The sequence below is a fragment of the Vespa mandarinia genome, chromosome 3, assembly GCF_050613455.1.
Source record: "Vespa mandarinia isolate Hongniang chromosome 3, ASM5061345v1, whole genome shotgun sequence".
NCBI lineage: Eukaryota > Metazoa > Arthropoda > Insecta > Hymenoptera > Vespidae > Vespa > Vespa mandarinia.
The window spans coordinates 6208008-6233721 of NC_140812.1; the positions used below are offsets into that span (position 1 = coordinate 6208008).

A 25714-nucleotide genomic window follows, 5' to 3' on the forward strand; every position below is an offset into this window, starting at 1 on the left:
GAAAGAAGTATTATTAAGATGCTTTTCCTTGGAAGATATTGCCGGTAAACTTTCGACGAAGAAGAAGATCGTTTCTCGAAGATATTTTCGCACGAAAAGAGGTGGAGTCTCCTTATAGCTTTTCCACGATGACCAACGCACACCAAGAAACTCATAACGAAATGCTCCATTTACGAGTGGAGTCTTTTCTCAATCGGCTCTTCTAGATCGGTGGGAGTGTCTTGAAAATTTCTATAAAACACGACAAGTGCTTTGATAATCGTCCCGATAACTTTCTTCTGGAAGAAATAGGAAATGTCTCCTCTCGTATACTTACAAAACGAAAATTTATTGCTTTTAATATTGTACTGTTCGATTTAAATGAAAATTAAACGAAATAATACGTCTCTATTCGTGGAATAAAATTTCTACGATTTTAGATATATTCACGTAGCACGTAGATATCAGAAAATGCAACTTGTTGCATTTGTTATCCCAATGGATATACTCGCTTTACTCTTTTGCTCTTTGATTTTTAATTAATTAAAAAAAAATATATATATATATATGTTTTTCTTTTTTCTTTTTTCTTTTTTTTTATAAATAATTAATTAATACAAATTGAAAGATTCACACAATAATATTCGACGTTTATTATCGTGTATTATATTATATGACGTTTTGAAATATAAATTTATAGGTATGTATATGTGTATATATATATATATATATATATATATATATATATATATATATGTGAAGGATAGACAGAAAGAGATAAATAGGTTGCGAAGATATTATAGTACGAGATAATAAACATTCGCAGGATATTTACGCGTAATCGCAATGAGAAACGGTTCATAAATATCAAAGGGGAGAATTGAATCTTTCTTCTGACCATGGCAATGTTTCTGTCTCTCTCTCTTTCTCTCTCTCTCTCTCTCTCTCTCTCTCTCTCTCTCTCTCTCTTACTTTTTTTTGCTCTTTCTTTTCTTGCTCCTTTTTAATAACGATAAGTCACGTTACACGCGACGTGTACTTACGGATAAAGCATGTATGCCGGACAAATATATGATAATTCACGACAACGAGGGGCAAGTTCTAACGACGTTAGAAAATATAGACGTCTCAGGATTTACGATCAAGAGATTTATGACGGAGGAACCTTAGTACCAACGATGGGAAACCTGGTACATCTATCTATTCCACGCAAATACACGGTAAGGGTGGTTAAGGATCTGACACCAAAAGATTTTTTTACACATTAATGTCGTTAGAATTGTGAATACGAAGTTTGAAACTTTTATTTTTCTATTTTTTTGTCTAAAATTCGTTAAAAAGTTTATATCTCGTTAAAAAAAAAAAAAAAAAAAAAAAAAAACTTTTTACAAGATCGTTTTGATTATATTATCATGAGAAGTGGATTAGGAAATTTCTAATTAATCTAAATAGATTAGAAGGAAAAAAAGATGAGGAAACAAAAAATATTTTTTGTTATCAATATTAAAATAAATCAATTTGTTTTGTATACATAAAAATAATATAACGTGAAAACTAATATAATGATAGTATAATTATTATACTATACCGACAATAAAATATGAAAATATAATTTGTAATTGAAAAAAAAAATATGATAAATTTCGAATATGAAATAGCAATTAATTTTGAGGTTGCAAAATATAAGAAAATTTGGAAAAATTACAGAAACATAAGTGCTTAGCTTATTATACGATAAGTGGTGTTGTAGACGATAAAGAGTTAATTATTATTGGATGTTTAGGCATGTTATAATTAATCGAAAAAAATCAATGAAACTAATCCTTTTCTTGATTGAACAGATGGTATGAAATTTTGGAAAAATTGCTTGACGTTGGCCTTTAATCGCTTATCTCTTGTTGAAATTCACTGGCCCGTAGCCAGAACATTCATGTTATCGTGATTACCACGTACGTCTATCTCTCTACTGCTACTACCTCTCTCTCTCTCTCTCTCTTTCTCTCTCTCTCTCTCTCTCTCTCTCTTTCTCTCTTTCTCTCTTTCTCTCTCCCTTCCTCCATCTCACTTCAATATTGACGCACAACCTTGCAGCGAGTTTGCCGTAATCGTGTGATCGAATTTCTCGATAATTTACACGCGCATCCAGGTCAATGTTCTCTATCTCGGTGTACCGTCTATTTACAGTTGAGTTCGTCAATGTGCACGGATGGCATCGTGGTCACGAAGCTGCTCTTCGTATACTGATTAGAATTGCATTATTTTTCTTCTTTTTCTTTTTTTTTTTGTTCAAGAACAATAGATTAGATTAATTTAATGATAAACTCAAAATTCGTCGGTGCTTTTTTTACTTAAGTTGAATTTATTTTCGTAACGATTAAAAGAAGTTGAAAGAAAGAAATCTCAAAAATTCTTCTGATTTTCTTGAAAAATTATTTCCTTTCTCAAAATTCAATTATATCGAATGATTATTAATCTATTATTAAAAAGAAAAATTATATATATATATATATATATATATATATATATATATATATATATATATATAATTACGTTGACGATGACAAATTAAAAAAAAATTACACAATTCTTATGCGATAGAGAAAATAATTTCTTGATCTTCTAAAAATTATTTTAATATTTAAACATTGTAATACAGGGTGAACAAAAAGTTCCTAGGTAGGTCAAAAGAGATCGTAGATGAAATAAAAAGTCAATTATTCATTTTCGAAACTTTTTAGGCTAATATTTTATTGAAATTGTAAAATTACAAGCATAACTACAAAAAGTCTCGGAAAATGATAATTGATTATTAAAATTCAATTCAGCATTTGGTCTGTATATTTTGTATATTGGACGATTAGAATTTTAGAAAAAAAGAATAAAAAAAAAGAAAAGGAAAATAAGATATAAATATAAATATAAACGTAGTTGACTTTTATATAAAATTATATTATTTTTAACGACGGGAGTTAGAGTAAAGAGAAAAATAAAAACATTCTGAAAGCATTATTAAAACATTATTAAAAATTCAAGTACATAGAAGTGAGTTATATCGAACGTTTAGAATCTTACGATGGAAAAGTTTATATAGATAAAACAAATAAATCGATTTTTAGACAAAATTATATGATTATCTATGAGATATTGAGTTAAAATGAAATGAAGGATAAATAATATAAGTGAGTTATATCGAACGTTTAGAATCTTACGTTGGAAAACTTTATATAGATAAAACAAATAAATCGATTTTCAGACAAAATTATATGATTATCGATGAGATGCTGAGTTAAAATGAAATGAAGGATAAATAATGTAAGATGTTAGAAAAGGAAATGTTATCTTGGAGAACCGCATGCGGGATATGCGGTTACTTCGATTTCGTGTAGGATGAGCGAGGAGTTACGCTGCGGTAGGTCGACGTTTTCTCCGGCCCACCGCATCGCCACCATCACCATCAGCATCACCATCGCTACCACTATCGTCAGCCTTCATCCTTCTACTCTCCATTACGTTACGACGATGGAGGTATTACGGGAGTTACTGCGACAGATGTCCGACAGTTTAGACAAACTAATCTCGATCCCTTGGTGGCGTTGGCCCTTTGTCGTCCTACATCCGCTCCTCTCGTCGTTGCGGACACTTCTCATACTGTAGGATTATCGGTTCTAAAATGGTCGGACGTGTCATATCGCGAGACGAGTAGAATTAAAAGCTTTACTGAATACGAACCCTTCGTATATAAAAATCGAATAAAGTTGCAATCTTTTCGTCCTTTTTTTTTTTCACACGAAAATTTTCATTATTTAAAATAACTTTTAATCTCGTTTAGATTACAATTAATTCATTAATTTCAATACTGATATTTAATACGTAAATCAAAATCATATAATAATTGATATTGTTTTTTTTTTCCTTTTTCTTTTTTTTCTTTCCTTTTTATGTTTAACGAAAAATTTTATTTATTACACGGATGATCTTCATTACATTCAGTTACGTAAATAGTTATAAGATTTTCGTTTAATCTAAGATGTTTATATTAACAAGAACCGGAAATAATGTGAAAGATATTTTTTTTTTCTTTTTCCTTTTAAGAATTTTGTTTACATTCGATTATAATATAATATTGGTTGAAACAATGTTAGATTTTTAAATAGAGAAAAAGATAAATTGAGATAATACTGAAATAATTGAACGAATAGTAAAATCCGATTTGCCAAAGTTTAAAGATACTTCCATCGTTTTTTTTTCTCTTACACTTCTGCCTCTCTCTCTCTCTCTCTCTTTCTTTCTTTTTCTTTCATTCTCTTTTTCTTTAGATCTTTCTTATAGATCATTCATTGTTTATAAAAGAGCTTCGTAGCGTTGAAAGCACCTCCTGAGGAAAGTTTTTCAGATGGTTTCGGCACTCGCGACGCGTTCGAGGACTTCGTCTTCGGATTTTTCTCGAAGGTTGGGGAGCATTAAGAAGGATCTAAAGGCCGGCTGCACTCCTTGCAATTCCTTGCATTCGAGTGAGAGAGGAAAAGAGATAGAGTGTGTGCGGTTGCGATCTCCTTCACGTCCGCGATTGTGGGATGGTTCTAAGAAGAGAGAAAGAAGCTCACAAAGTACGCGCACACAATTTAAAATGTCTTGGAGCATATACATATATACATATATATATATATACATACACACACACATACATGTAATACATAGGTCTTCCTTTCTTTCTCTTTGCTTCCGCGTCCTTCCTGAGAGGTCCATTCGGTAGGATTACGTTCTTTCGCGGAGAGAATGTCGGTCACTGAAAGTGCGTCGTAAATCTGGACAACCGCGAAAAAGACTCAACGTAACGTTCCTTCTTACGAATACTTCGTTTAAGTTATCGATGATCTTATAGCTCCTCAAAGGTAGGAAAAAAGATTGAATCAAAGGTAGTAGATCTTCTCCGTGCGTTAGAAATCCTAAGATAATATCTTCAATCGTTCATAAAATTAGTTCATTGCTATTTTATCCTTTCTCTTTTTCACTTTCGTTAATCATAGATCAATTCACTTAAATAACGAATTATAATATAAATTATTTTATATTATAATTATGTAACTCCGTATAATATACAGAGGATATTATGAAACAAGTATTATACAAGTCACTTGTAATTAGATTAAACAAATGTGGATTATGGGAATATAAAAAAGCAGTTTTTTTTTTCATTTTAACAAAAATTATTAAAAAGTTACGACAGCGAGATTATGTGCGTCGATGAAATATTTTTCTTTTTTTTTCTTCTTTTACTTTTCTTTCCTCTTTCTTTCTTTTCTTTTTTTTTTTCTATGTCCTTAATTTGTTTGAAACACTTGAGTTTATTCTCTTTTTTTTTTATATGATTGTTGACTTTAGTCGACAAGTACGAAATACACAAGTAGGTATAGAGCCGTATGAAAAACAATGGAGATATTTAAAGTAGTCGAGTTAGATAGGACATATTTGTATATCCGTGTTAGGTATATACGAGTCCAGTTTTTGTTGTACTGTACGAACATAACTCAACATTTTTGCTTCATGTGGTATAGTTAAACAGTTTTTATTATAACAAACGTAGAAGATCTATATCTTTGCGTAAGTTCAGTAATTAGTATCTTCGAAATATCGTGTTCAAGGATAAGTTCGTTCATCAAAAAAAAAAAAAAAAAAAAAAAAGAGGGAGAGAAAATAACGAAGTATAAAAGAAAACGTAATCATTTTTTTTTATCAATTTTTCAATAAATTTCTCATCGAATGAATTTAATTTGATGATAGTTTCTTTTTTATTTCGTCTCGAAATTCGATTTTATATTCTATTACCCAAAATAATTGGAGAACAAACAAACTAGCATTAGGTTTACGTTAATAGAAGGAGAAACGTCACAATCATTCATCCATTTTCGAGAATACAGAAGGAGAGGAAGAAGGTCGTTTTCCCTTCTCTCACATTCTCAAGACACGCTTTACGAGCCCCTAGAGAAAACCTTAACGTCTGTCACGGTTCGTAACTTATTCCAAGGCCTTCGCGGCACTTCTTGCACAGCTAAGCGTTAACTCGCTAATTGTGCCCCTTCGAGTCGTACACCTCCCTCCTCCCCCTCTCTTTTCCCCTTTCTCTACAACTGTTACAGCCACTTCTTCTCTTCCTCATCGATCCTTACTCAGAGCTTTCCGAGGACGTGACGTCTCGCTTCAACGTTAAATCTACGAAGACACTAATTGCTCATCCTCCTGACGTTGTCTGCATCGACTATATCGACCAAATTTTATTCTCTTTTTTCCACGTGTATTTCTCTTCATTTTTCTTTTTTGTTTTTCTTCTTTCTTGTTCTTCTTTTTTTCTTTTTTATAATTACTATTACTCTTTATAATTTCTTTTCTTTTTTTTTTTTTCTTTTTTCAATTTTTTTTTTTTTTTATATTCTTTTCGTGAACAAAAAAAAGTTCGTCTTTAACATAATTATTTTAATTTATATTTATACATTCGTGGACAAATTTTTTAAATGGTCATCGATCTCCTTCCTTTTATATTTTCTCATTGGTTTATCATCCGTAATTATTTCCCGATTTTCTGAGAACATCGATTATCTTTAGATCCTTAATCATGTTTATCTGAAATCACTGTTACTTCAAATTTCCATCGCAGAAAAGGACGAATGCAGAGGTTAATTCTTTTTCCCCCTCTCTCTCTCTCTCTCTCTCTCTCTCTCTCTCTCTCTCTCTTTTCTTCATTCCATTAAAGTTTCTTATCCTTTTTTTTTTTGAACTTTTTAAAAGCCTGGTACTTTTTAAATTTGCAAGAAGATCTCAGAGAGAAAGGGAGAAAGAAATAAAGAGTAGTCAACATCTTCATGCTAAATTACACGCTGGTTCAGAAGAGACTCCATCGTGATAGAGTGGCTTGATTCTTCGTTGAGATTGCAATCGGTACTTTTGGGTGAAATGAAAGCCTTCCTTCTTCTCTCTTCCTTCTTCCTTCTTCTGTATATCTTTTTCCATTCCTTTTGAACGATTTTCTCTCTTCCTTCTTTTTAATTTTCTGTCTGATTATCATGATCCGATTAGATGTCTCATGCGAATAATAACATTGATCTTACTTTAATGAAAAATATGTTTTAATAAATCAATAATTTGTGCTGAGGAATAACGTAAGAAAAAAAAAGTAAAAAGAAAAAAATAATTAAAGATAATATACATTGCATTAATATTTAATTAATTGAACTTTCCTGTTTTTTTTGTTTTGTTTTGTTTCGTTCTTTTTCCCCCTCTCCCCACTCCCTTTAGAAATAAATTTCACGGTTTACTTATTCTCTTTATCAACGTTGTAAATATAATAACCATCATTTGAAACTAAAAACGGTGGTGAGTTTAATGAAATTATCATTTTACGATCGTCTACCTTTCGACAGAGAAAGAAGAAAAAAGTTTGAGTAAGAGAGAAAGAGAGAGAGAGAGAGAGAGAGAGAGAGAGAGAGAAGGATAGAGAACAAGAGAAAAGTGATGCCAGGGGGAGAGGAAGGTTCTCAAGATCGTTATGGGTTTACAAGTCGTAAAGCTCTTTATTATATCGGGGAAGTCTTATGAGTGGTTCCTTTGATTATAGCAAATACCGCCGGTAAAAAAGTCGGAAAACGACAGTCCCGTTCGTCGAGGCGTTCTATGTGTTCTACAAATACGTATCTATGTGGTATGTATGAAGAAAAGTATGGTTGTCGAACAGGAACAACGTCGATGGCCCTCGTAAAACATTTTTATAGAGTCGTATGAGACCGAACATCGTGAAATCTTTCTCGTTATTCTAGATACGTGTAATCTTCATGGTACACGAGAAAAATACAAAAGGGTAGATATTAAACTATGATTTTCGGACTTATTCTTAGAAAAAAAATCTTTTTCCTTTTTCTTTTCTTTTTTTTCCTTTTTTCTTTTTTTCTTTTTTTTTTATTTTTTTTCTTTTTTTCTTTTTTTTCTCTTTTTCTCTCCTCGCTATCTTTTCCATTTCATTATATTTCATTTTACAGTCGTTTATTTTGCTCGTACGTTTGTTTGTATTTAAGTATTACGTTTAATCGTATCATTTTTATCCCGTTAACGTTATATCGTTTCATAATCCTGCTTTCGCATTTGAATTGATTCATAGAATTGAATTTTGTTGTTCGAGAATTTTTTTCTTTTTTTCTTTTTTTTTTTTTTTTTTTTTTAACGTAGGTTGACGACCCATTTTCTTCAATGAAGTTTTAAAGCTGTAACATGAAAAAAAGAAGTCTTAGGATGATCGTTCCAGTACTTGTTCTTGTAAAGGGGAAATAATCCGAAGAAGAAGAAAGATGAAAGAGATTTATTTTATCAGCTATCTTTCCCTCTCTCTCTCTTTCTCTCTTTCTCTCTCTCTCTCTCTCTCTTTCTCTCTCTCTCTTTTTCTCTCTTTCTATTTCCTCATTGTAAGAAACGTTCTGCAGTTTTTCTTCAAAGACAACAAACCGGATGGTAGATTAATCGTTTCGATCATTAAAATAAAATAGAAAAGTACCTTTCGAGAATATAAAATGCATCGTAAGAACAGATTGTTTCAATGACTTTTAAGAACGATATATAATATACTTCGATAATTACTCTTAAATTAATTGTCAATCAATATTCTAATTTCATAACAGTATTAAAAATTTAATTGATACAATTATTATCAAAGTTCGTTTCCGTGCGTTAAATTTAAAAATCGTTATATTTAATACGTTTCTCGGAGCACTCCGTATAATAGTCACTTTTCAAGTTAAACGATTATATAACGATGATTTTACTTCTAAACAATGAGGGAGAAATGGTTGGAGAAACGCTTTTCGATCGAATTGTCGAAGTCGTATCGTTCGAACGACCCTCGTCCTTTTTCATCCCTCTTATTTTTTCTCTACCCTCAAAATCTCTTTTCCAAACTTTTATAAAATACTTGAATGTTTTACTCTTGTAGAATAAAGAATGCGTGGACGAAGATTTATATAAAATCGAGTCTGATTTTATAGGCTGCGTCAAGTTTTTCTTTCATTTTTTTCTGACCATAGTATAAGTTATGTTCGTTGTCGATGTAAAAGGAATAAAAGAGATAGATAGATAGATAGATAGATAGATAGATAGATAGAGAAAGAGAGACAGAGAGAGAGAAAGAGAGAGAAAGCTAGAGAGAGATTGAAGATTGGAAAGGGTTAAAGGGTAAAGAGAGATGTTGATGATGCGAAAAAGAAACTAACGCGTGTATGTACTAAAGTGGTACGTGATAACGTTACGCATACATACACGTACACACATACACGCATACACATACAATTCTCTCTCTCTCTCTCTCTCTCTCTTTCTCTCTCTCTTTTTTTCGTAACAGTACATTGAAAATCACTTCGTGATAAACGAGAATACCTTTCGAACGAACGAACGCGTGTATGGAATCGTCAACGAGGTTTCGTTTCTATCGGTCGTTTTCACAGGTATGTGTTCAGTTTAGAGAGAAAGAAAGAGATAGATAGATAGAGAGAGAGAAAGAGAGAGAGAGAGAGAGAGAGAGAGAGAAAGAGAGAGAGAGAGAGAGAGAGAGAGAGATTAAGGGGGGGAAAAAAGGTTTTTATTAACGCAGTTACAATTTATTTCTTTTTATTCCGTTCTTTTTTCTTTTTTTCTCTCGTTCGAATCGGATTATCCAAATTTATCGGCCTGTCACCATTAGTTTTTACGAGAATATTTGCTCGATTAAAAAATTGAAAGAATATGAATTTGAATTTTCTAAATTTTATCATGTTTGAAACGTCTAAAATTTTTTTTTTAATTCTTTCCTCAGAAAAAAAAAGATTTGAGACAAATTTGAAAACAAAATCTTTCGATTTAAGAAATTTCAAAAAATATTTAAAAATAAGAAAAATCTTTCAATTTTTCAAATATATCTTAAATATATTTTTAGGAAAAAGGAAGCGAAAAGGAAAAAAAAGGTCATTAATTTATTTTTATTTTCGTTAATTTTCATTATTCGCGATATTGATAGAATATTGAAATTGTAATGATCAATTGAAATAAAATCGATTTGGGTTCGTTAATCTTAAAGATATTTATGGATTCCATGTATTCCATGCATTCCAGGTATCCTTAATTTTAGATTCCCATATAGTAATTCAAATCCCAGTACGCGTTCACGTTTTCTCCATTTCATCGAAGGGAAAGGAGTTTAATGCCGTCGGGGTTTAAAACGAAGTAAAAAGTCGTAAGCGTTAGCCGATGTAAATTACGTCCCACGCGAGTAATTAAACGTTCGGCTCTATCGCATTTTCTTATTAAAGGAACTTTTAACGAATCGCTTCGGTGGTCATTACTGGATAAGCTGGTCATTTCTCGAACTTGAATATATCGACTGTTGTAGGTGTACATATTTTCTGTTTTTGTTTTTATTCTTTTTTATCTCCTTATAATTATCTCTCTCTCTTTCTCTCTCTCTCTCTCTTTCTTTCTTTCTTGACGTTACATGTCTTTTGATTAGAAGTCACGGAGTTATTAAAATCGTAAGGAAGAATTTCACTTGCAGTTGCCTAATTAATTACTTCCCTTGTTGAAAGAAATAGAGAGAAAGAGAGAAAGAAAGATACAACATATTATGCGTTTTCTGTCTGTTTCTACGGGAAAATGACATGTAACGCGCGACACATTGGCAAAGACCCATTGGCTAACCACGTAACACCGACAATTTCATGGCCGCCACAAAGACCCAACGAAGGGAGTATTTCATCGTTGACATAACTGTGCAGGAGACACTGATTTAATCATGTATGCGTATATATGAAAGAGAGAAAGAGAGAGAGAGAGAGAGAGATAGAGAGAGATGAATAGAGAAAGATAGATAGAAATGGAATGAAAACGACGAAGAAAATTTTGTGCATATCGCAAAAAAGTAATTGTTTTATTAATTAAATTCTAACTTCGTGATAAAATTCAAATGTTGTTTATTGCTTGCGGGAGAAATAGCCGAAAAAGAATTATGAAAAACGAGTAAGTTTGACGTATTTGAGTGAATCTTCAATTCGTGCTCGTTTTTTTTTCCTTTCTCTCTCTATCTTTCTCTCTCTCTCTCTCTCTCTCTCTCTCTCTCTCTATCTCTCTCTCTCTCTCTTTGCTTTTTTCGACGAATATCGAACACTCTTGCCTGACGTTTAATTACTCAATGGCTGTGATAAGAATCGATCTATCGCGAGATGCTCGCAATCATAGCTCTCGTTTTCAGGTTAATGGATTTCTCGCATCCAAGCACGAAGTATTGCTCGATTAGATCGCGATAAGATTCGTTATCGTTTTGTTATATTGAGAAATTCCTTTTCCTGTTCAAAGAATTGATCTTTTTTAAGAAATATTTTTTCGTCGGGTTAATTTTACAAACCGATCTATTATATTTAATTCGATACATTTATTTCTTTCAAATGGCATAATTTCTTTTTTAATAAATTTTATTTTCCTTCTATCTTTTTCTACCTTAAACTACTATGAAACAATCGAAAGTTTTGCCATTTAAATATTATAATTCGAGAGAATTAATATAATAATGAATAAGTAACGTTCATTGTCTATTCTCTCGAATAATTCAACAGGATGAAGATATCCCTTAATCTTCTTTTCTTTTATTTTCATTAACAGGCGTGAAGATTTGATCCGCAGGATTATTCAGTAACTTCGAGGAATATGATAGGCCACACGGAAGTCGCAGATAACGCGTCGTCGGTTCTCAGGAGAGGACTTTCTTGGCCGAACGTCAAGAAAGTTTTCAACCAAGTATATAATGTCTTTACGCGCTCGAAATACCATGGATTTCTGGACGTTCCACGAGAAACTTCTCTCGTTCATCGATTAAGTGAAAAGGATTACGTGAAAATGATAATAAAAAAAAAAATATATATATATATATACATATATCTGTGTGTGTATATGTGATTATATAATAACAACAAAAAGATATATAGATAGATAAATCGATTAAATTTCATAATTATGGCCGGATAAAAATAATTGGGTTAATAACGTTAAACGAGATGTTAGTTAAAACCTAAGTTAATTATAACTAAATTAAATATAGACGTTAATAACCAGACTTTAATTATGTCCCGTCGGTACTTCAAAGGAAAGATACCTTTAGTATTTATGAAATTGCAACGTCAGATTGAATATAAAGTCAAGTTGGTTATTTCGTAACGTGTATTACACATAACGTGTATTAATGAAGAACAATTAAATCAAAAGCTTTTAATTAACCATGGGGGTTCCGATAGGTTCTTCGTAAATAAATGAATATAACGGATAACGGATCTAAAAAAAATTTAAGAAAAAATTCGATATATGTCATTCGATTATTATTTCGTTCATTTGCAATCTCGGTGTATAAATTCATATGATCTATATATTTTCCAAATGATCGTTATATTCAAGAAAATTCACAGAGATTTCGGTGAAGAAAAATTATTTTATCTCCGTCGACGAAGTAATCCGGTTGTTCAAATCCGACGGAAACTAAGCTCGATTTTGGTGAAGATAGAAAGAGAAAGAAAGTAGGGAAGAGAGAGAGAGAGAGAGAGAGAGAGAGAGAGAGAGAGAGAGAGAGAGGGAGAGGGCATTTCTCCCTCGGTGTAGCAGGCAAATCGTCCGTGAGATTGAAGAAAATAAAAGTCCCTTGGCGTTAGTATTACTATCGTTCTGTGGTGACCGGACCGACGTTGTACGCTGGTCAATTTTTCTTTTTCCATCCTCACCGATTTGCAAGAAGGGTACTAAAAGGAAAAAAATGGCAAAAATCAAGATATGTATGTTTTATTTATTTTTTTTTCTCTTTTCTTTTTCCTCCATCACGGAAAATGAAAATAGATATATTTCAACAAATTTTATTATTAGAGATATTGTTTTTTATAATTTTTTTTCTTTTTTTTTTTTTTTTTTTTTTTTTTTAGATTTTTTCATCGTTAAGAAAAAAAATTAAAGATCTCTAATCAATTTTTATTTTCTATAACAAATCTATATTATTAGATATAACGTAGAAGTAGACACGTTAACGTTCGTATACGTTATTACGGAAATAATATATACGGAATATAGAAATTCGATCGTAGCGTTAAAATGAACAATTCTACTTTATTTGAATAAAATGTGAATCAAGAACTGACAAGGCAAATATGCACGTCTCATTAACATGATGTGAGACTGGTGGCTGACATGACGAAATCTAAATTTGTCGAGAGCTTTACGAGAACTCATTTCGGACGGGGGTTGTTCATAATGCGAAACATAGTAACAAGAGACATTAATCAGAACTTGGTGGCTATTAAATAGAGAATTATGTTGTATATGAAACATTATGTGTCACATTCAATGAATGACATTTTATCATCAGACTTTAAATCGTCTATTTTTCCTTATTTTTCCGTTCTAAACTTTTTTCTCCCTTCTCTTTCATATATTTCAATTATCTATATAGGAATTAAATATTTGAATAAAACAAAAATGAAAGCTTGATAAACGAATGAACGTACGAAAAGAAATTACGGAAATGACGAATATTATAATAATAAAATGTATGAGCATTATTATACGTTCTATTTTGAACGTAAATTTGATTAGTCATTTATCTCTTCGTTATCACGATGATCATCCATGTTAGTATGGAATTACATGATTCTGCTTTTGCCACTAATGTCTGGGAACCTTCAATTACGATCTCTCCTCATTCCCGTTTATTTCTGCTAACTCTCTCTTCCTCTTCCTCACTCCTCCCTCCCTCTTTCTCTCTCTCTCTCTCCCTCACTTCCCCTCTTCCTTTTTCTCTCTCTTTCCTATATATATATATATATATATATATATATATATATATATATATGTAATATATATATATATGTATATATATATATATATATGTAATAGTTTATATAAAGTATATGCGCATACAGAACAGCTACGTGTACCCTAATCGAGTAATTAACATTCTGAGTTTCGTTTAATTTGTATGTCATGGCCCGAAGAGAAACGTACAACATTCCAGTTCGTGCAAGCGCAGGGTGTAAAGTTCTCTGGAGAAATGCGAACCAGCAAGAGAGAGAGAGAGAGAGAGAGAGAGAGAGAGAGAGAGAGAGAGTAGATACATACGTCAGACTTGAAACTCGAAGCGCGATTCGCTCGATCATATACACTCTCTCTCTCTCTCTCTCTCTCTCTCTCCCTCTGTCTATCTATCTATCTATCTCTTTCATTCTCGTCGGTCAAAGTACGAACAAATTCTAGCAAAGGAAACTACTTACTTTAAGCGAGTCATGTAACTAACTTCGTCTAAAGCGAGATGCGTTCACGTGGATAACTTGAAATTTCTACTTTTCCAGTTTTAATACAAATCAACATTCCTCAGCTACTTTCCTGAAATCGGCGAAGTGCGAAATATTTTTCCATAAACATTTAATTTCTGTCTCGGCACTTTATATTACATCCCACACCTATCCCCTTTATCTCCTACCATTAATAAAGCTCGGAACGATATCACGAATTTTCATTTTCATTTTGTGAAATGAAATTATCGTCCATTTATCATACTAAGATATAACGAACGTTAATTACTTTTAATCGTTATTAGGGGAAAAAAATTTATTAATTCTTTTCTCTTTGCTTATATATATCTATTGAAGTTGAAATTCACGAATCGATCATTAAATATTAATGTCTATGGAAAGGATATCAAAGGATTGATTAAATTTTTTAAGTTTTTTGCAACGTAAGAACGAAACCTCGAAATTAGCTCTTTGTCATCGATCAAAAGTTTAACTTCAATACTAACAGATAGATATTGTCAATGTTTTTACCATCCGGATATTCGAGTATTCGAATTATCTCATTGTAACTCAAAATCCGAGCCCGTATCCGAGTTCAATATTTGAGTATTTAAATATTCCAACGAACTTATATCCGAATATTTGAATAAATAATTATATCGTATCTTTTCACTATGACGACTCATATATAAAACTTTTCATAATATATTTTTGATTAATCCTTTTAACACGCGAAGACATAGTCTAGGATATGGTGTTTTTTTTTTGTCCATGTTATATTATCATATATGTCGTATTATTGTGTCACATATTTTAAAAATGAAAAATGAAGATCATTGTTGTTTGTTTAAACGATTCAACGATAGTTTCTTAAGGTTATCGTAATCAAATTCTCAATGGCCTTATTGATAATTAAATATTTTATGACAATGAATAATTTATGATAAATTTATTGAGGGGGAGTAAATGTATTTTAATCTCTTGATCCCTTAAAATTGACTATCGTCAATTGTCTATTCACGTGAGAAACAGAAAACGATAAAAATATTTATTATGGTTATGAATTTTTCATCAATGTCAAATATATATATATATATATATATATATATATATATATATATATACATATTTGAAGATCGAAATTAGTTTCTGATGGAACATCTTCTTGAAGACTTAGAGAACTCGATCGGTAACACGAACGAGCTGTTAATTGACGTAATGGCGTATGCCGTTGGGAGGAGGCGGGGATTAAGGTTGAGTTGGGCCAGTTTCATTAAGAAAATTAACTTGAAATCAATTTATCGTGATATTACACCGTAAGCTTCAAAATCTTCTTCCCATCCCCCAAAGCCATTTATCTTAATATATAACACTACGTACATATACATATATATACATATATATATATATATAAAGATATGTATATATATGTGTGTGTATGTGTGTGTGTATGTGTGTATGGCTATGTGCGTTTGAACGTTATCTTAATCTTTAGGTAAGAGAAATGTCAATAAAGTTCTGTTAAACGAGATATTAAACGGATCGAACGTTAGATCGGTTACTATTAACATGAAATAGAATCATCAGAGTAAGAGAGAGAAAGAGAGAGAGAAAGAGAAAGAGAGAGAGAGAGAGAGGGAGAGAGAGACAGGTGTATATTTGCTAGAAACGCGTACACGCCATATCTGAAATGCAAGGAACTTCAGCAATATCGCTTTGCGATTGTTCTCTCTATTGGCAAAAGCACGTTTCATTAAGCCGTACTTACGCAAAATAGCGATTGTAGGGAAATAGAGAGGGACAGAGAAATGGAGGGAGAGAGAGAGGGAGAGAGAGAGGGAGAGAGAGAGGGAGAGAGAGAGAGATAGGGAGAGAGAGAGAGAGAGAGAGAGGGTGAATGCACATTTAGATTACAATCGTCGCTTTAATAAACTGTTCTACGTGCATAATCGAGATATCGTTTCTTCGAATACGCGTCATATTCGTAATTCTTCAATTATTCTACGATCGTAGTAATTGCAATGAATTCGAGTCAATTCGCGTCCTTTTTCAATCTCTATTCATTTATATGTTTATGACGTATACGTTAATCGATATGAAATAATACGTAGTAACTACGAATAAATAAATACAAATGTATTTTAGTCACGTTCTTGCGATATTTATTTGTTATACTCAAATGTATATATAGAGCGAGCGAGTGTGAGAGAGACAGAGAGAAAGAGAGAGAGAGAGAGAGAGAGAGAGAGAGAGAGAGAGAGAGAGAGAGAGAGAGAGTTAATATTTTTCTTTCAATATTATTTATTTTTATTCCATTTATTTCACTTGTTGAAATAGATTTAAATCTTTTGGGAATATAATCGGATTATAACCGATATCATTTCAATTTCTCTCTGAAAAGGGATTTATTAGAATTCCAAGATTATATTAATTGATAGAGGATTCGAATGAATTAGAAGTATCATGAATCCTTTGATTCGTTCTGAATAAAGTTGGAATCTCACGGGAAGTGAAAATAAAATAATCTAGTCCTTTGCAAATTAGAAAGAGAGAGAGAGAGGGAGAGAGAGAGAGAGAGAGATTTAACCCTGCGAACGCTTAAACGTTAGTAGAATGCACGACGGAGAGACAATGGTGTATAAGGATGCACTCGAAGTAGATTGCAAGAGAGTGAGAAACGTCGTAGGAGGAGGGTGGAAATGGGTGGCGGATAGGCGGTTAGGGATATCAGAGAAGAAGGGGGGAAGGGATAGAAAGGAAAGAGCGATAAGACGGAAGAGAACACATAGCGATATCGGTACGTGGCGAGCGCATAATGCAGAAGGTTAATTATTTCCGTGATTTCGAGGCAAGGACTCTGGAACTACCGGCGTCTCTCTACTAGAACGGTTGTTGCCCGTCTGCAAGGCCATGGAAGGCATCGTCGTCAAGAGGAAGACGTAAAAGGAAGGAAGATAGAAGGAGAAGGAAAAGGAAGGGGGGGGGGTGGGCGGTGGAGGAGAAGGAGATGGGACAAGTGGGTTTGCTCCGATAACTTCTCTGATTAAATCCCTTAATTACATCTCTCGTCCTTCCTACGCGAAAGCCTTCGTTGCGTATCTAAGCGGCACCGTGATTTTCTCTCTCTCCCTCTCCCTCCCTCTCTCTCTCTCTCTCTCTCTCTCTGTCTCTTTCTCTATTTGGTTCTCCTTGGAATCGAATTTGCGAACGAGAAGAGAATTACATGAGCTGCTGAAAAGGAAAAAATTAGAAAGGTCCTCGATGGTCCTTGAGATGTTTGAGATAATTTATTGAAATAGTTTTCAGTGGAATCGTTAATTTGTTAGAACGATTTCAATCTTTTTGAATAGGACTTTTCATTTCTCTTTTTTTCTCCCCTTCATTTTTTTCAAGAACAATTATAAAGTTAAAAGGAATCTATAGTTCAATTTGTTGATGTTTTATATACGTAAATCTCATTAGAAGAATGTGGATATTTGAAAGGACATAAGGTATATAAAATGTAATGGAGATGTGTGAGAGAGAGAGAAATGTTTTTGTGATTCAATTTCTTTCTTCAAAATTTTTTTTTTCTTAACGTCCAATTTACATGGCTTCTTATTTTATAATTAATCATATTTAAAGTTTAACATTTTTTTTTATCTTATCGCTAGATTATCGAAAGATGAAGATCACCACGTAAATTCATTTCCATTAATTGAATCATTGAAATACTAATATGATTAATACTAACAAATTCTTTTTCTTGTAAGCACGAAGATATGAAAGCTTTAATTTTTAACATTTTAATTTAAATTTGTCGATCAATTATTAACATTAGATTTATGCAATTTTTTAATACACGGATTTCATTTCAAATGTAAAAGTTATAAAAATCATGAAAATATTATATTATAATAATATAGATTGATTTTGGTTGATGCAATGGTATAAACTAAAGTTAAAAATGATTTCAATAAAAGAAAGAAAAAAAAAATAGATCTTGTATTAATATAATTGTCGATTGAAAATTACTCGAAGAAGTCAAAATTATTAGTAATAAGATTAATATTATTTTAAAAAATAAATTTAATCGGTGCTAGCACATTTTCGAATACCAAAGGCGAACACTTTAATTTGTATACATTTTTAAGATCAATACATTAAATCTGTATCTATGTATCTATATTACGTTTATTATGCTATTACGATATATTTATGTATCTATGATATTACGATAATATTGCATTCTAGTAATTCGCTCGAGGACTCTTCGAATGGAGGACAGACGAGCGGATCGTTCCCCTAAACGCCCTGAGCTGTAATTTATTGGAACCCATAAATTGTTATCGCTTGATAGAGCGAAATGTCGAAGTTGTCTGACGCCTGATTATGAGTAGTCTGATCAGAAACCTAATATTCTCATGAGTGTAAGTCGAGATTATGCAATTGTGTGCAATTGAATGCTATATACGAGACTTATTCAGAAACATAAAGGTGCATTACCGAATATTTTCATGAATATAATTAAATTAAAATTATTTGTATGAAACGAGTTGCGTCGTAAAGGACGCAACTACGAGAATCAATTTTGAATATGCATTTCGTATCATCGTCAATTTTTTTGAAGAAGAATTCGGTGATAATGAATATTACGAGAATTGAAGTTATCACAATATATTTGTCGAAGTAGAATACAATAGTCGATGTATTCTATTGTATGATATAACGTGTAATTAGTTGTGTTGTTATCATTTAGATTGTACTAAATACTTCTGATTGATATGTCATAGTCAGTGATATGGGTAAGACACGGTTGTTTTATTGATGATTGCGAATGCTTTGATATGACTGACTCTTTGATTTCTCTCAAACTATCTGTATTAGGAAATGGGAAATGGATGTAAAGGAATATCTTTATTGATTGTGTTCATGTTAGGATAGTTCATTCAAATGTTTAAATAATTTCATGTATGATCCTTTTTTCTAATGTCCCATGTTTTCTGTTTGATCCATGAGTGTTGTATTGATATTTGAAAGGTAGACGTCAGACAAACCCTTGTTTGCTTGTTTGCTTAGAAGTCTACTTTCATAGTTTATTTATTGCCTGGCTTGACACATTATTGAAGACTAGGTACTTAAAATGTCTAAACTCGAGCAAAAGTGCCCTATGTGCTTTTTATTTATACGTTTTCTTACCGAGTATCCAACAAGTTCCCAAGGGTAGATATTCCTAATATCCCTAGTGATATATTGCCCTTAAGAGGCTACTGAAAGTCTTCTGCTTTTCTTTTTTTATCTATGTAAAATTATATATATATATATATATATATATATATATATATATATATATATATTCATAGATAGATTTATCATTCAATCTAATTAAACGCTACTTAGATAGGATATATTTATTGTAAAATTATTTAAAGTTACATAAAATTATTTATTCATTTTAAGTATATAGCATTTTATCCATATCATTTATCATATAAAGTTATAAAATTTTTTCTTTTATATGTGTAACGAGATATATTTCTCTCTTTCTCTCTTTTCCTCTCTTTCTCTCTCTCTCTTTCTCTTTCTTCCTCCCGAGTTGAAGTTTGATGGCCGTATCAATGAAATCGAACGGCAATTTCCCGGTAATTGCGATTCCGTAATTCCAATTCTGCGGTAACGATCAATTTCGCGGATCGAAATTAGCGGGAAGGCGATCGTCCAGGCTGGAAATCGAATGGAAAATCTTCGAATTCGTAGGTAGTTCAAGCACGCGCGAACAGACACACATAGACATATATACACATATATACGGAACAGACGCAAATATCCATGCGAATACTCGAGGAAAATTGGTGTCGTGGACGATTCCGAAAACGTTTTCCAGCTATTAACGTTGAACCATGGAGAAATGAAAGGTACTTACACGTGAACGAAACGTTAGCGTCGATCCGTTAATTATGTCATTAGATACGGAAAAGCACGGATAAAGACAAGACGCGACGAGCTTTTCGCGTGTCCTCATGAGTTAAGCGATTTGATGTAGCACCGTAGCAAAGTAAAACCAGGTATCGGGTTTTGCTCGGCATTAACCTAATTTCTCCGCTTTTAATCAGCGTGTTAGAGGCTCCGACAAATTCAAATTGGATTTCGACTGGGTACTGGCCCATCATTTCTCTCTCTCTCTCTCTCTTTCTTTCTTTCTTTCTTTCTTTCTTTCTTTCTTTCTTTCTTTCTTTGTTTCTCTCTTTTAATTTCTGTTTGTCTGTCTCTTTCTCTCTATAAATCCATCTATCTCTTTCTCTATATCTTGGTTTCTCTAATGAAAAACGATTATCGGATTATTTCATATTTTCCATTAGTCTGCATCCAAAAATCATGCATATTCAATGTTCGTCGTTTTCGTTCAAAGAGAATATACGTCAAAGAGTATCCTATTCTTCTAGGATAAATGTTCGTTATTATATTATTTCGTCTTTCATTTAACTAATAAGGAAATATCTGAATGTTTCTGATTCAATAAATTAATTAAAATTAACAGTAGATATTTTTTCTTTGAAAACATTTTTAAATAAGTGTATATATATATTCGTTCATTTTGAAAATAAAAATTCAAAAAGTTAATTTGAAAATTACAATTGGGAAATTTTTGTGTGTTTTTGAAAGATTGGTATTAATAATATAAATCGTTGATTTGAGAATGAATAAAATGCGACAGATAAGGAGATTTTCGTTCGAAAACATTTCTAAATAGTATAGATCATTCGTTCCGAAGGATAAAGTCAACAAATTAATTGAAAGCGACAAGTAAGGAAAGTATCGTACTGAAATATTATTAAAAATGCGATTTCAATAAAAATTCATTCGTTATGAAAGAAAATCCGGATCGTTTTATTGGATCGAGCAGGAAATAAGTAATATCATGATGTACAAGAGTATGATATAAATAAAAGAAATAAAAATGGAGTCAGTATTAAAAGATCGCATCTATTTGAAGAGAAAATCCTTTTTGAAGAGAAACAAATATATATCATCATATAGCTATATACCACATGTACCATATATACACACATATACATCTACGTATGTGTACGAGTATATATATTTATGTATAAATATATATATATATATATATATGTATATTAAGTATACTGTGTGGGTAGATAAATGTTCTCGTACGTTTCCAATTTGACTTCCATTGAGTACAATTTTATGGATCGTATATACATAACGACATATTCTCGAGATCCACTCGTTGCACAATTGTTGCAGATATGTTAGTGAGCGATGTTTAAAGGGGTTGAAGTTTGGGGCTTGTGAGGGTGGGATAAGTAGGAGGGGTGAGAGCAAAGGACTGGAAGAATCTCTAACAGCTGCTGCCAACCAGACGTGTTTCGTCGAAATCGGATTACGAGACACTCGGTGGCTCGGTGGCAATGACATGTCTACACACGCAAACATTTGCGAGTGCTCTCACATACGGAGAAACAAAAAAAAAAAAAGGGACACGCTGACATATATATTTAAGTGTAAAAACACGTACTACAAACTAGTTCTACGTTTCTATCTTTTATCGTGCTTTACACCCTTTTTAGGACGCGACGAGAGCACGCAATAGAACTTATCGCCGTCCTCGATCCTTCGAAATTTAAACGTACCAGCACTCGATTATCGTCGTCTGTAACCTTTTCAGTGTGACCTGACTGTTAGAGAAACTGAGAAAAGCAGAACGACGAAAAACAACACCCAGTGGAATAATATTTTCAATTTGCTAAGTCCGTCTCGTATATGGCTGCTATGGGTTTAGTTCTTCTCTCTCTCTCTCTCTCTCTCTCTCTCTCTCAGTTCTCTTTTTGTCTTTCTTTTCTTCTTTGTCGTATTAGGATATAATTTGAGTATATGGGACATTTTCTGCTATTTGAGGTTTACTTTTTTTCTCATGGTGTATAGAATGTATGAAGGAAGAGAATATGTAACATTTTGTACAAATTTATTTTTTTATATCTATTAATAATAATAATAATAATAATAATAATAATAATAATAATAATAATAATAATAATAATAATAATAATAATATATTATACACAATAATATATTTTAATAATATTTCATTCATATATATATATATTTATTTATATATATTTATATATATAATTATATATATTATTATATATATAATATTTATAATATATATGTATATATTTCATTTTTTATCATACATACTCGTATTAAATTAAAAAAATAGGATATAGTTAATTGAGTATTTCAAAGCTTTTTGTGTCCTTTTTTTGATATTACGAATCGACTGGAATGAGATAAGAGAAAGAAGAGAAGAAATACAAATGAAGACTGTTATTTCACAAGAGGATCTGTACTAATGCGAGAACCTTTTGACAACGTATGTTTCTTTGCAGTCTCTCTCTCTCTCTCTCTCTCTCTCTCTCTCTCTCTCTTTCTCTCTCTCTCTCATTCTCTCTCATTCTCTCTGACTGTATATTTTAATCATAATTTATAAATTCAAAGATTGTATACATTGTACAATGAGTTGGTATGGTCAACAAGCAATAGAACTCAAGAGTACTCTTTGATATACATAAATGTAGATATATATATATTTTTTTTTTCCCTTTTAACTGGTTAGTTCATGTTAATTAAATTAATAAATGATCTTTAAAAGTTTCTTTTACGTTTCGTAAAACGATCGTTTATTTGTCATTTTTTTTCTTCCTTTTTCTTCTTTTTTTTTCTCTTCTTTTTCCTTTCTTATTTTTTTCATTAACAATATGTCGAGCCATTAAAGCGATAGTAAAGAAGTTAATAAGAATGGACAAATTCTCTTTCAAATTTTCTAGAATATAGAATTTATTGAAATGATTAAATAAATGAAAATGATTAAATAAACTTTTACGTGATTAACAATTACTGAAAAGTTAATTTAAACAACATTCGTATATCCTTGAGAAATTGATAATATCATTGAAAGGAAAAGCTTGTAAATAGATAATCGTGATGAGAAAAAGCGATATAACATGGAGAATGGCGCTCGTTGAAATCACTTTTTACGGGAGAAGTTCTATGAACGTCGAAATTGAGGTATAATAATTATTATTCAAGAAAGGAAGAGCGAAAGAGAAACAGAGAGAGAGAGAGAGAGAGAGAGAGAGAGAGTGAGTGAGAGAGATAACAAAGTAAAATAAATGAGGAAATAGCTCGATGTGATACAATAGTGTCAGAAGAAAGTGAACATCTGCTGAAGAATAAAAAAAAAAAACAAAAAAAGAATTGGACAGCTTTTCTCGATTTACTTTCATAAATAAACATACACATACACATTCACATACACGGATATATACACACACATATACACACATATATACACATATAAAAACATATATGCATATATAAAAACATATATGCATATATATGTATTTATACTATACACTTACATTAAAATTCACATATATACATACATATATATTTCTCAATTCAGGAAATGCATGCCTTGTGTCATAGTTCTTTTATTCGAGGAACCTTTTATTCGCGATGTTGGAAAGCTTTAAACACGTCGCTCTCCTTTAATAGGAAAAAGCACGAGCCAAGTGTCATTTCTCTTCGGAGAATTTACCTTATCGCGATCGGACTCTCTTATTCCATTCGACGTGAGATTCCACGATAGAAGGAAACGTCTTCCTTTCGGAAGAGATATTCCTGACGAGATTTTATCGGATGCTGCTGTCTAAGACCCGATTTCAATAACAGCATAATGAAATTTAATCGAACAATTTGGGCTATGATTGGACATAAATTTTTAATGGGTTCAACCTTTAACGTTAACGAACGCGTTCTATCTTTGTCTTCGTTTATTTCTTCTTCTTTCTTTTCTTTTTTTGTTTGTTCTTTTTTTGTTCATATTTATTCTTACCGTTAATATCTCCATAATTGTCTTCGATCGGCTACAATTATTCCTTGAATTTGTTTTTCACGTCAAGAAATATCTACTTGGAAAACGAACTTCTAACCTGACGAATAAAGTTGCTTAAGTTGAGAGAATGGTTCTTAGGGAATCGGAAAGGTAGGGAATATTATCGTGGGGTTCGATAAAATTTTCTGCCTTAATTTGCTAGATGGAAGTAGAAGCAAGAATGTTTCCTTTCCTTTTCTCAATGCTTTTCTCGACATAGTTCTCTCTCTCTCTCTCTCTCTCTCTCTCTCTCTCTGTCTTTCTCCAATCCTTTTTTCTTTTCTTCTCTTTCTTTTCTTTGCGGGATAACCACAAGAAACTCTATTATCGAATTATCGAAGAGACTGCCTTCATTTCTATTATATTTTTTTCTAAACGTTAAATTCGTGATTCGATGATACCTTTCGATAAAACTTTCCGATAGCTTACAAAAGTAATTACAATAATAATTCCTTTGAAATATCTGATTGATCGTATATTTTCTATTTTATATCTAACAATTCGTAAAGTTGAACGACTTTTATATTACTTTTATTACTTGCATCATTAAAATATGTTAAATATATATTGCAATTAACGATTCATTAGACCGATCTTATATTCCTACTTATATATACATATATATATATATATTTTGTATATATATATATATATATATATATATATATATATATTATTTCCAAGAGGAAGATGTTACGAAAACGTCTGCATACATTCAATTGAAGAATAAATATATCCACGTTCATACGTGGTCTCATTTACGTGTATATTAAACTTCATCTTTCTTCTTTTTTCCTAAGAGAGAGAGAGAGAAAGAGAGAAAAAGCGGAAGAACCACTAGCCATTTTGTCGAGCGTTATTATGTACGACCTTTCGCAGATCGTTTCGTCGCGTTAAGAAGTAATACGGTTCGGGTCGTAAAGCGAATCTCGTAATTCAGGTTGCCCGTCGAGTTTCCAAGCAGGCGAACAGCAGGATTTAGCAAATGGCGACGTTTCGAGAACGACCGGCTTGAGACGAGCACTTTGCATTCCGCGACTTAGCTTTCGACGAGTCGTCAAAGTCGCTTTTGCGTATGTACGTTTTTCTATGAAAAGAGAAAGAGAGAGATAGATGGATGTATGGATAAATAAAATGAGCGAGAGAGAGAGAGAGAGAGAGAGAGAGAGAAAGAGAGAGGAAAAGGACGCAATCGAGTTCATGAAATCGTCTCGGCGATTAGGCGAGTCAACGAGAGGGTAAGAGACAAGTGCCACTTGGGAAATCATCTTACATCGTTCTTCCTTTTGCGATCCTACAACTTATCTCGAGCGTTCTCAGGATTTCCTGCCACTAAAAAGAGGGCTTGCGCTTTGAGAGAAAGAGAAAGAGAGAAAGTGAAAGAGAAAGAGAGAAAGAGAGAAAGAGAGAAAGAGAGAGAGAGAAAGAGAGAGGTGTATGAGAAGGAATGAAAGTGGTGAGAAACTAGTTT

General features: G+C 32.0%; 1 protein-coding gene across 4 annotated transcripts in view; it reads right to left on the minus strand.

Moving 5' to 3' along the window:
- cmpy (crimpy) overlaps nt 1-25714 on the minus strand; it is a 314093-nt gene that overhangs the window by 33205 nt on the left and 255174 nt on the right. For 3 of the 4 annotated variants that reach the window (XM_085655572.1, XM_085655574.1, XM_085655573.1), the window contains one exon: nt 12684-12764. The exons of the other annotated variant lie outside the window; for it this stretch is intronic. In XM_085655572.1, the coding sequence (XP_085511698.1) occupies nt 12684-12764 (81 nt within the window). The remainder of the gene's footprint in view (nt 1-12683; nt 12765-25714) is intronic. 4 annotated transcript variants of the gene reach the window in all.